At 44.9% G+C, this 12,624-nt stretch overlaps 1 protein-coding gene across 2 annotated transcripts in view; it reads right to left on the bottom strand.

The window, feature by feature from the left end:
* LOC18425750 (Signal recognition particle, SRP9/SRP14 subunit) overlaps positions 1–12,338 on the bottom strand; it is a 32,923-nt gene extending 20,585 nt beyond the window's left edge. The window contains exons 1-3 of one of the 2 annotated variants that reach the window (XM_088853127.1): positions 12,193–12,338; positions 11,973–12,066; positions 11,744–11,850 (exon numbers count right to left, since the gene is read on the bottom strand). In XM_088853127.1, coding sequence (XP_088709253.1) covers positions 11,744–11,850; positions 11,973–12,066; positions 12,193–12,285 — 294 coding nt within the window. In that variant the 5' untranslated portion in view covers positions 12,286–12,338. Of the gene's footprint in view, positions 1–11,743; positions 11,851–11,972; positions 12,067–12,192 lie in introns of those variants that run through there. The other variant, XM_006830286.4, reaches the window with a different exon arrangement.
* Between the last annotated feature and the right edge of the window lie 286 nt (positions 12,339–12,624).

The raw sequence follows: 12,624 nt of genomic DNA, 5'->3' as shown, positions 1-12,624 counted from the left end.
CATAAGCACAAAATAGTAATATTACTAACCAAAAGTCAAGCTCAAGAAGAGTTAATAGTCAATAACTTAATACAATCATCCATTTTGAAAGTCAATTTTGAAATTTGAAGTCAATTTTTCAAATAGCAAACAGAGAAGTCATCTTGAGAGTCGTCATGTGCATCATCAATATCATCCTCGACGGCCTCCATGTATTCTTCTTCCTCGGTCTCCTCTGAGTCAGCTTCCTCCTCCTCGACCTCTGAAGCTAATGTGCGAGTGCGACTAGACACAGCAACTCCTCTACTCCTTTGTGCTCTAGTGTTAGGTCGATCTTCTTCATTAGCTCCTGTTGCTAGCTCGACATCAAACCATGTAAGATCCTCACCCTCAAACACACGCTCTTGTCTTGGATCCATGGCCCACTCACCTGTGGAATCACCATCAGCGCCTTCATACAATTGAATAAGGTTGAGCTTCGTGCGATTTTCATACCTCTCCCAAAGCCACTCAATTACATACCGACTTCCTCTGTTCTTTCTTATATCTATTTTCAATTGTGCTTTGTTTTGTTTTTTTCTCTCTCTTGAACCACACTATCGGGGCTAGGGATGAAAAAAGCATCCATTGGCCCCATAGAGAGAGGTGTTCTTCTCTCAACACTACCACCAATATTTATAACCCTCTCTCTAGAGGTTAGAGTATGAGTACCCCTTTGCCTCATAGCAACTTCAAACATACTATCATCATCATCAACAACAACAACAACATCATCATCAAATAATTGCATATCATTAAGTAATTCTTTTCTTTTCATTTTTTTCTTCTCTTTATCTTTTTTCAATCTATGCAAATATTCTCTAATCTCCTTTTTATATCATCTATAGCTTGTGGGCATGCTCTTACATTCCCAAAAATTTCTGCTAAATGCTCTTTTTGTCAAAAAATACCACCCATATAAGTATTTCCACAGAGCAAGCATATCACACAATTTCTATCTTTCGGATTTTTTAATTTAGCATATTTCCAAGCCGGATCCTTATTACTAGAAGATTGGGAAGAAGACATTGCCCCAAAAATAAGTATAACAGTATTACTATACAAGAAGGAATAAAAATTTACCGATTCTGTGAAACAGTGCTTCATTTCTTCACGGCCTCTGAAACCCCCAATTTCTTTTTTTTTTATAATGTTAACTTCATATTGTTGCAAGAGAGAGAGTATAAATGAAGGGGGAAAGAGAGGACCTCGAGTACCCACAAGGTGGGTACCTCGGTCAAAAAAATAAGTCCGAAGACCCTATACAAAAAACCAGGCCCTGTCCTGCCAAATTACAAAAATTAGTGTGTAGCAAAAAAGGCTTATAAGAGACGCCCAAGTACAATAAAAAATGAAAGGCAACTATAGTCCCGGGAAGCCTCTGTGGTCCAAAGCAAAAAAGGAGATGGATCGGTCGGGGTCTTCCACACTTGCCCGTGCTCCATATTTAGCAAGAAGATCAGCGAGCTCATTCCACGTCCGCCAAGTATGCCTCCATAAGACGTTTATATCCCTGCATATATGGTTAATTTTATAAAAAATCATGGAGAGGTACCAAGGAGAAGGGGAGGTGCCTGCTGCCCAAGAGATGATGTTTTGGGCATCTCCTTCCACCACCAAGAGTTGGCCCCAAGAGGGGTTGAATCTTTCAAGACCCAGCAGGAGAGCCAACGCTTCAGCGAACTGGGAATCTCCATGTCCCACATTTTTCGAGTAGGTGAGGAGAATATTGCTATTGTGATCACGAAATACCCCTATTGCCCTTGATGGCCCTGAGTTTCCCAGTGAACAACCATCAAAGTTGAGTTTGATGGCGTTGACTGGAGGGGCCAACCAGTTGTGAGGACTTTGTTTCTTGTGAGGTTGTAGGTTCAAAATATTGTCCCATTGACTGAGAAAGGTGTTAGAAGGGATCCATACAAACTCTTTGTGAGATGAAGCCCAAAAGATTACTAAGGACATAACCTTCTGAAATAGCACTGGCACTTCTCTTTAGTAGCCTTGGAAAACCCTCTCATTCCTCTCTATCCAAATAACCCAAATGGTTGCAGCGATTGCTGACTTCCACAAAGTTCTGCCAGCCTTAGGCCAATGGTAGCCAGGATAGGAGGAAATGAGAGCCTTGACCGAGGGTGGAAGAACCCATTGAATTTGAAACAGCTGAAGAATACGGCTCCAAAGTTCAAAAGCCAACCTGCAATGTACTCGTGCAGGCACAAACTGCATCTGTTTGGAAGCGAAAGTCCTCTTCTTTGAAGTTGGTCGACTGTGAGAGCCCGTTGGCAGCAAGCTATCCAATTGAAGGTTTGGACTTTTGGAGTAGCTATGGTTGACCAGACTTTGGATTGAACAGAAGTGGGGTTCAGTGGGTAAGTAGGGGGTTGAATGAGTTTGTTGTAGAAGGAGGCTACTGAGAAGAAACCTGAGGGAGAGAGAGTCCATACCAGTGAGTCAGTCCCTGAGGGAGATAAGAAGATGGGGTGTAAGGCAGCGAACAGAGAGATGAAGAGTGTAGTCTCTTCCACGGTTAAGGTCCTTCTGAAAGAGGTATTCCAAGACCTTTTGCCACCTAATAGGACCATCTCTTCAGCGAAGGTTGAATCTTTGTTGGCAGAGAGGTGAAAGAGAGAGGGGAAAAGATCCCTAAGAGGGGCATGTCCAATCCAAAGGTCGGACCAAAAGGGCACTCTAGAACCTTTTTTAGGGTGGAAGCAGATGGATTGGTCGAAAAGAGCAAGGGAGGATGCAAAGGACTTCTAGGCACCAGAGGCCCTATTGGGGGAGGTCCTTTCAGGCACCCACTTATGAGTGGGGATCCTGTATTTGTTGCGAATGACCTGTGCCCAGAGGGAGTTTGGTTGAGTAGCCAATCTCCACCACCATTTCCCTAACAGAGCCAGGTTTTGTTTTATAAGATTCCTGATACCTAGCCCTCCTTGGTATTTGGGTAGTCAGACTGTGTCCCAAGAGATCAGGTGGTGTCTAGTTTTTTCCACTTGGCCCGACCAAAGAAAGTTTCTCATGAGCTGGTCCAGTCTGTTAGCGACCGAGGCTGGCATGTGGAAAATGGACATTAAGTAGATCAGGGCATTGGCCAGAGTGGCTTTGACCAGCGTAGAGCGGCCTGCCAGAGAAAGAAACCTCCCTTCCCAACTGGCGAAGCCCCTATCCACTCTGTCAATAATTTAAGCCCATTGTCTTTTTTGGGCTTCCCCAAGCCCAAAGGTATGCCCAAGTAGGTGGTGGGGAGGTCCTCTACTTTGCAGTCCCAAGATGGAATAAGGGCTCTGATTTCTTGACTCGTGAGATCCACCCCCATCATCTTTGATTTATCCATATTAACTTTAAATCCCGTGGCAGTCTCAAAACAAATGAGAAACAGCCTGAGGTTGTCGATCTCCTGTGGGGAAGCGTAAAGGAAGACTAGTGTATCATCTACATATTGCAGATGAGACACCAGGGGCCTTGTGTGCTACATTGGAAGGCTGAAAGACGGCCCTCTTGATGAAGGCGGGAGCTGGGCCTACTAAACACCTCTCCGACTATGGCAAAAAGAAAGGGGGACAGGGGGTCCCCTTGGCGAAGGCCCCTCGAGAATGGGAAGAAACCTTTCGAGCTTCCATTTATAAGAATAGAGAAATGGGGGTTGGTAATACAGCCTTGCATCCATTTTCTCCACTGGTTACCAAAGCCCATCCTAGCCATCATTTCTTCTAGTAGGGACCGATCGACATGGTCATAAGCCTTTTCCCAGTCGATTTTGAAAATTAGACCTAGCTTCTTGGATAAGTGCCTTGAGTGGAGACACTCATGCGCATCATTGCCCCATCCAGAATCTGTCTGTCTTGGATGAAGGCAGATTGAGACGGAGAGATGATCAGAGGGAGGACGAGCTTAAGTCTTGATGCTAAAGTCTTCGCCAAAATTTTGTATGAGAATTTAGCAAGCTAATGGGGCGAAAGTCCTTGAGCTCCTGTGCCCCTTCAATTTTGGGAACAAGAGCAATAAAGGTAGCGTTTATCGCTGAGTTGAGGATCCCCCTATGGTAGAATTCTTCGAAGAAGCTACTGAAATCAGGTAAAAAGATATCCTGGAAGGATTTAAAGGGGACGACTGGGAAGCCGTCCGGCCCCGGAGCTTTGTCTTTGGCAAATTGGTCAATAGCACAGACAATTTCCTCTTGAGAGAAAGGTCGTTCCAACCACTGTGACCACTAAGCAGGAAGAGTTATGAAGTCCAAGGTAGTCATTCTAGATCAGAGGTCCAGAGGGGCAGTGTAGAGGGACTTGAAGTAAACAAGGATGGCAGATTCTATTTCATCAGGCTGAGTCAAAAACGATTGTCCACTTTGATGGTGGAAATCGTATTGTCTCTTCTAGGGCAATTTGCTACTCGGTGAAAGAAAGTTGTGTTCAGGTCCCCTGTTTTAAGCCACTTGACTTTGGATCGCTCGTACCAGAAGGGTTCTTCTTTCTTAAGGGTAGAAAAGTAGTCCAGCTTGTATTGTGTTCTAAGGTTAGCTTCTGTACTACTGAGGGGTCAGGGCTCTTCTACCCCATTGAGCTCTTGGATAGAATTGAGCAGGGAGTTTTTTGATTGGGAGTAGTTACCTGGTAAAGATTTGCACCAAATTTTGAGAGATTTTTTCAGAAGTTGGAGTTAGGATTGAAGCTTAAAACCTGCTCTACCCGATACCTAGGATGAGAAAGAGGACCACCAACTACGGATAAGGTCAGAAAGGGAATGTTCTTCTAGCCAAGCCAGTTCGAAACGAAAAGGTTTCAGGCCCCTTCGAATGGCCAGGGTGTTCAGGAGGATGGGGCAGTGGTCCGAGGTGGGTTTCGGTAGAGTGAGGGCATGGGAGCCAGGGAAGGCAGCCTCCCAATCCAGAGAAAGTAGAAAACGGTCCAGCTTAGCAAGGGAAGGCTGAGCAGAATAGTTTGACCAAGTAAAACTATTCCCTTGGAGAGGAATGTCTAAAAGTTCATGGCGAGAGACGAAGTCAGAGAAGTCGAGCATTCCTTATGAGATGTTTGAATTGAGATTCCTTTGAAAGGACCACCTGGTGACATTGAAATCACTGCCCAAACACCACGCAGAGTGGGGTGAAGAGGCGACCAGTTCAAGTTCAGACCAGAGACGTGGACGGAGGGAAACAGAGTTGGGCCCGTAAATAGCAGAGAATTTGAAAGGAAAGCCATCTGAGACCCTAGAGAGGAGGACCGTTACAAAGAAGGCTCCTATGTGGGAGGAATGGAGATGGTATTCAGTTGGGTTCCAGAGCACCCAGATGCCTCCTGAAGCCCCGTCCGCCGGTAAGGTAACCCATTGGCAAGGTCTTCTACCCCACACACTGCGAATTAACCGAAGGTTTGGCTCAGGTTGTTTGGTCTCTGTTAAGGCTAAGATAGGAAGGCTAAGTTTGATAGAAAAATCCCTAACAATGTCCCTTTCTAATATTCCAGGAAAGGATCTGCATTGGTAGAAGGAGGGACAACAGGGGAAGCAATCCTAGCCGATCGCCTCAATGGAGAAATAAGCGGTGTGGTGGAAGGAGTTAAGGCACAAGCAGGGTGTTTGTCATAGCTGATAGAGGAGAAGAGGTTTAGCAGCTCTCTTTGACCTTTTGCGCTCACCTTGGCTCGACTTTGGGCATCTGCTTGCAAGAACCGATGCGTCGGGTCGTCATATTCGAAACCCATAACCCGGTAGATACACTTCATTCTATCTGCCATCCTATGGTCCACATCCCCGTTGACCGTCTGGGCTTCTGCTAAGGGGGGAGAGATGGGTGCAAGAGAGATGGGTGCTATAGATGTTCTGGGTAGATCTTGGAAAATAAGAGAACAAGGCGGGGAACCAAGATTAGGCAGCTCCAAAAGAGGTTCCTGTGGTGGGGGGGGGCGAGGGAAGAAAGAAGGTAGAGGTCAGGAGGTAAGCGTGGAGAGGCCACCGGAGTAGGGGTGGAAGCAGAGACGTCCGGCGTTTGAGAGTAGGGGAAGGATCCAAGGGAAACTACAGGGGAGGGGGTCAGCTGGAAATACAGATAGGAGGGGGGAGGGAAAGTACCAAAGACAATGTAGGGGGAAAGGGGGGAGAGAGAAATTTCACCATAACCCTCGAAGTGACCAAGGGTAGGGGAGGGGGAGTAAAGAGAGAGGAAGTGGTTGGGTTAGGAGTGGGGGACAGCGGCATACGGCCAAGTAGAGTAGATAGGGAAGGGGAAGAAAACAGTAGTTACCCTGCCAATATGGACGATATGCAAAGATTGGGGAAACTAAGGGATGAGAAGAGAGGAGAGGTAGGCCGGGTCGGGAGGAGACAGGTCAAGGGAGTGTACGGCAATGATGCCATAGGGAAGCAAAGAGGTGTCCAAATCCATAGACGAAAGCGAAGAGAACCACACTAAAGACGACTGGGAGCAAACACCCTCTGAGACAAGTGGCAGGAAAGACAAGGAAAGGAGCGGAAGGGGCCAAGAGAAAGAGCCAACTTCTCGGCTCACAGCTTGAGAGGAGGAGGTGAGGTGAGATAACAAGGCAGGGAGCCTACCAGGGGGAGGCAGCAAAAGAGAGGAGGGAGTGGCCCCTTGTGAACCACGAGGGGGCAAAGAAAGAAAGGGGAGGTTGGTATGACGGGAAGGAGGGGAAGACTCACCCTCGGGAGCGGAAGAGGAGACAGGTCCGTCACTGACAGGACAGTGGTAGGTGAGATGGGGGAGGCGGTCGGCAGAGGGGAGCCAGGTGGAAAAGTGAGGGGTGAGGTGTCATTAGAGGTAGAGGAAGGGGAGGCAGGTGAAAGGACGAAGCCGACGTATGGGGGAGGTTGAGGCGGCTGGGGCCCAACGAGATTCTTAGCATTAAATGCCAAGGCAAGCGGAGAAGCTGGCAACGACGTACCCAGGGGCGAAGACGACAACCCCATCTACAGCGTGTCAGGCATGCGGGACAAATGACAGGAGAGAGCAGTAGGCAGAGAGACAGGTGTTTGAGCCTTGTCGAAGGTTCTCGGGATAAAGGTAATATCCACAAGGGGCAAACCCAAAGGGCCAGGGAAGGGGGGGTTCGAGTCAGAGGCCCAGCCCGACGGCCCAGGGGGGGAAGGGTGGTCTGTATCCACCAAAACCTCCTTCCAGGGTCGATGTAAGAAGGAACCGAAAGGCCCGAGGTAGACCCACCGGACTCGACTGCCTGACCGTCTACAGGGGAGGGGCCCTTGGAACTGGGCTTGAGACCCACCTTCCCGGGTTGTAGTAAGAGAGGGACCAAAAGGCCCGGGCTAGACCCATCGAGCTCTACTGCATGGCCTTCTACGGGGCAGGGCCCTTGGAACTGGGCTCGAGACCCACTTGTGATGCCTGTTTGCTGGCAAAGGCAGGACCCTGGGGTGCGCCACGTGGTTGCCAGGAGGGGGGACGTGCAGAGGATTTGGGCCCGTCGCAACCCGGGACAGTGACGGAAACTGAGGGCTGGTGGCGGCAACGCCGCTGGTGGTGGCTAGGATTCCGGGAAACTCTGGTCCAGGCAGAGGTTGAAGGACCCTTGGCCACGGGAGAGGTCGAAGAATCAAGGAAATTGGTCGAGGGGGGGAAGCCTCCGACCATGAGAGAGAGATGGGGTAGAAGAAGTTATTAGCTTCTATCCATACACAAGGTGGGATGAGCTTTGTATCAGAACCTCCACAAGCATACGGATGGACCCAAGAGGGAGGATTTCAATGGACTTCCAGTGGATTTAAATCAGATTTCCAAAGGCTTCCGCTACTCTCCCAAACGTGGACAGAGACCACACATGGAGGGGCATGTAGTGTAGGGTGAGCCAAATGTTTTTCAATCTGAAGGCACCTTTCATAAGGGTCCACGCACGAAGCCGAAGATTAGCCCCTTTGAAGGCTAGGGGGTGGGAGTTCTGTAACACCTAGAGGGCTTGTTCTGTAGACGAGAAGCAAAAAAGGAAGTCCCCACCGGAGATAGGCCTGACGGTGATGTTTGGGTCCTACTAGGTGCTTTGAACCCATTTTTCTATGCCTCTCGCATCACCTCGAGGGGGCTGGAATGTGCCAACTAAAAAGGCTACGAATTTGGCTTGAAGAAGGGAGGACTCTTCAGGGGGGATGGAGACGAAGAAGGGGCAAAAAGGGGAGGCCTTGCAGGGAGTAGAAGAAATCCCCTTTGCGCCTACCGATGAAGAAGTGGGAGCAGTAGAAGACGGGAGGCGAGCTGTTACCTGCGAGTAGGAAGCAGGGAAAGAGGTGGTGGGAGCCTCTGAAGCCACTTGAAAAGAGACCAAAGGGGATACCTCTAACTTCTTCGGTGCAGAGAGCGAGGGGCCGAAGACCCGGAGGGCCGGCTGAGCCTTGGAAGGAGGAGGGGGAGAAAGGCGGGAGGGCTTGGGGTAGACGTCATAGATAACACTCCAATAGCAAGAGGAGAGAGAGGAGGGAGGGAGACGACGACGTCTCCGTTTCTTCATCTCAGGGTTTAATACCCCCGATTTCTTATCACAAATTCACCCTAACATCCCCAAATCAACAGTCAAAGGCATCAAATGAACACCCAAGTATCAAACAACCGCCAAATCGAAGATTTGAATGAAAAAAAAAGTTTCGCCAAATTTTTTTTTCCCTCGATTTGTTGCAAAAAAAGCCACAAAAGTGGCTGGATGGTCAAAAAGACCATTTTGCCCCTCCCCGAGGGGCTAAATCAAAAATAGTTTTGGCGGAAGGAGATGGGCTACGATACGGGGAGATGAGGGATGCAGCTACAATGCAATCTGATGCGGCGCGTATGTGGCTGCATCTGTCAAAAGCGCATATGCGCCAGGTTGCGATGCGGAGGGGAGCGCATCCCGCACGATGCAGCCGCAGTTTAAAACTATGTTAAAGACTATTTCTATTTAGTGCTTTAAATTTAATTTTTAAGCTACGGAATAATGAAAAGTTCTTAAATTTCCTAGAATTGTGATGGTGGAACATAAAATCCTTTCTCATAAATGGAACAATTTGTTGTTACATGTCTCATTTAGATGCTAGAAGTCTCAAATTAAAAAGTCAAGTTCTCCAAAAAGCGGTTAATATAATATGTATCTCAATTAGGATTGGAACATTAAGCAAAGGGAGTCAATCATCAAGTACATTAAAAAAGTGGATAGTCAGAAAACCCTTGTCAGGAACCATTCAAACTCAAAACTAAGCTCTCACGCTCACATTGATCATACTAGTGAATCCAAGCATGGAGATATAAGCTTTCATCCAGCCAATCCAACCCTAATTGCACAACATGGAGTACGAGTCCCAAACTACATACTTGTAATCCTTTCTAATGTCAACCTAATGTTCAAAATGGGAAAAACCCAAACTAGTTCTGCATTCTCTTCCTCAAATAGTTCATGAGTTGCCAAAGCAGCACCAAGAAAATTATCTCCCCCAGAGAAACCATAATGACACAAAGGTGAAAGAAGGTGTATCCTTGAAGCAACAAGAGGTGCAATGTTCATATAGAGCAATAAGTCTTGAATGTCATTCAATTTGTTTTATGGAGCCTAAATCTCGTTCGTTCCTTCCCTCTCGGGAATTAAAGTGACGTATGTATTACACCCAAATACTTCTAAAACTTATATTGAAATTCCAGTATCCAGCATTCACCCCATAGGAAAACCCTAGAGTCTTAATACAATGCTGCCAAAAAACCACCAAGTCCCAATGCTTTTCCCTCTTGGGAATCAAGGCGATGCATGTTACACCTGAGTCATTCTATGCTTACAATGGAATTTTGATGCTCACCAATCACCCGTTAGAAAAACCCTAAACCCTTACTCTGCCAGAAAACCACCGGTCCGAATGCTTTGCTTTGTCCCTATTAGACTAATGACTACGCTTTACTTCCATCATCAACAAGGGAATTTCAAAAACCATACATGCTAAGAAATGCAACAAAGATAAAATTCACCATAAAATAAGACAATCATCCCTTCCAAAAATCCAAACATTCATAGTAATTCACAACAGCTTACACTAAATAGTACTTCCTTCTTCATTACCATTCTTGGAAACAATGGACAGACAAATGGATCAACGATAACAAAGTAGATATCAAGTTTGTCCAGGAGATAATTATCCAAAAAAAAAAATGGGCAAGCTTTCTATGCTTCCCCTACAGCATAGAAGTACCATCCTCCGCCTTATCCAACTGTCCATTCTGAATGGAGGGCTAAGATTGCCCCGATCACAATGTCATGTCTCTACACTATTTTATTTTTAATTTTTTCTATAAACTATTTTGACACCAAATTTTGGATGTCCATTCCTCTATTAAACTTGCGCTAGAGAAAAATATAAAAAAAATATTTTCAATAAAATAAAATGACCAAAATACCCCTGAAATTTTCAAGGGGTATTTTGGTCATTATAATTTATCGAAAAATTATTTTTAATATTTTTTATAGGTGCGCCCCAATGAGAAGATGGCACGTGCCAAATTTCATATTCAAACAATTTATATAAAAAAACTAAAAATAAAATACTTTGAGACATCGGATCTAAGATCAAACGGTGAGTGGTTCTCTTGATCAAAATTGGACGGCTGGATGGTAGGGGGAGGATAGAACTTCTATACTGTAGGGGAAGCATAAAATCCTTTCCAAAAAAAAAAAAAAGGTTGATCCTAGAGACAATAATGAGATGGGGAGAACCTTTGGCTGAATTGGACTTAGATGGTGTGGGGAATAAAGTGGCTATTAGTTTTATGGGTTCCTGTGAAAGTAGCCATACAGCTTGACCACATTGTCCAAATTAGTTTCAGTTGAAATGACCAGGGTGAAGGAGGATTCTATAAGACAATAACTTTAGTTTATGGACCTATCATATGAGTTATCAGGGAGGAATTGAGGTTGAAGACAAGCATATTCAATGGTATCAGGAAAATGATGCTCTGCTAGTTTATGGAAGAGAAACCAATAGAAACTCCATGGAGAGGTTGAATTAGTTGGTCTAGAATCTCAGATTTTCTTCAACTCTGAAGGAGAAAATTCCTGGTATTGATCACCCGAAAAAAAGGTTGCAAAACAGGGATAATTTTTTCTTCTTTCTTTTTGAGAAAAGGTTAACTATATCATATAATATCTAACAAAAACCCACAGTGTAATAAAAAAACAGGGATACATTTGTTGTTGCAGGCCAGTTTTGCCATCCACTACTATAGTAATCACAACTTATCAATTAATTTCCTGCCCACAAATTCATCTTTGAGCAATCGATCACATCCTCGGAACATCAATTAAATAGCAACAGTTGATGTTGTGGGAGTGAGTACAAATTAGTGGGCAGCAAAAGTAGGCCCCAAAGTCTTCTATGCTCAGAGGTGGAAAAATCAGAGGATCACTTGGTCCAAAGCATATGGACTTAGGGAGTGTAATCAAGTTTGTCAAAATCCTTCGACATTGACTGGGTTATGCATCACATGAGAGAGATTTATGAATGCATAACCTACCAAAAGGAAATAAAATACAGGCTACCATTATATATGTGAGTAAGCTTTGCTTTCACACATGATATTATCCGTTTAATATGTGTTCATATGAATGGATTGTCGACTCTGAAACACGCTCAGATCTCACTTAACAAAAACAAAAAAAGAAGCATGCCAAGATCTCCATATGCATTGGAATTGCGCAAAATTCTTAGAGAGAGGAAGAGAGAGTCATCTGAATGTGAAGAGATAGAGACATACACTAGTGGAGATGGTCTTCTTCCCATCAGTGGCTCGCACCAGGCATCTGAAATCAACAACATCTGTCGCGTATTCTACCTTCCTCTTCCTCTTCGACTTCAGAGAAGCTAAAGCAAGAACCCAACAAAGTAAAAAACCCAAATACATTGCAATCAAAACCCTACATAGAAATCAACATTAGATAGAGAAATGGAGAGCGGAAAAAGAGAGTAGATATGATGAAACTTACATCGTTTGAGGGTGACCCAAACTGAGCCTTTCTCTCTGTTACGCTCGTACATGTTGGTGAGCTCATTGAGAAATGGATCTGGTTGCAAAAGAACCTGACAAATACAAACACCATTAGAAGTCAATGGAAGATCAAAAATTCACAGTAATCACATCAAAAGAACATTCAAACTACTGATTATTCTTTCTTCTTACAACGATCGAGACAGTTGAAAACATACCATCTTCAAGAATCTGGTAAACACAACGCTGATGCAGTTTAGACAACAAAGAAAGGAGAAATCTCTTTCATGGTGGCTGGATTTACCGTTCATTTCAAGAGCTGAATTTCCATGCTCCTATATGACTATTATGTCCTCCGTAGTTATCACAAATTACGTAAACAGCCCTAGAGCCAAGATTTTCTTAAGAGGACGATAATACCCTTGTAGGAATATATACAAACAGATCGTGTACTTATGATACAAAGAGGTCACAATGGTTATTGTCCATTAAATTTTAAATCGAATGGTTGTAAACAATAAAAAATCTAAAACTTGAAGAAAAAAATTATATGACCCAACCTGAGGGATTTGAAAAAAAAGGGAAAGAAAATTTAGTATGCAAATTAAATAAATCCCTTTATGATCTAAAACAAGCATCACGACAATGGT

The sequence above is a fragment of the Amborella trichopoda genome, chromosome 1 (genome assembly GCF_054954075.1).
Source record: "Amborella trichopoda isolate Santa Cruz 75 chromosome 1, AtrichopodaSantaCruz75HAP2 v2.0, whole genome shotgun sequence".
NCBI lineage: Eukaryota > Viridiplantae > Streptophyta > Magnoliopsida > Amborellales > Amborellaceae > Amborella > Amborella trichopoda.
Note: the sequence above shows the minus strand (reverse complement) of the source record. Positions and strands in the feature narration are given on the sequence as shown.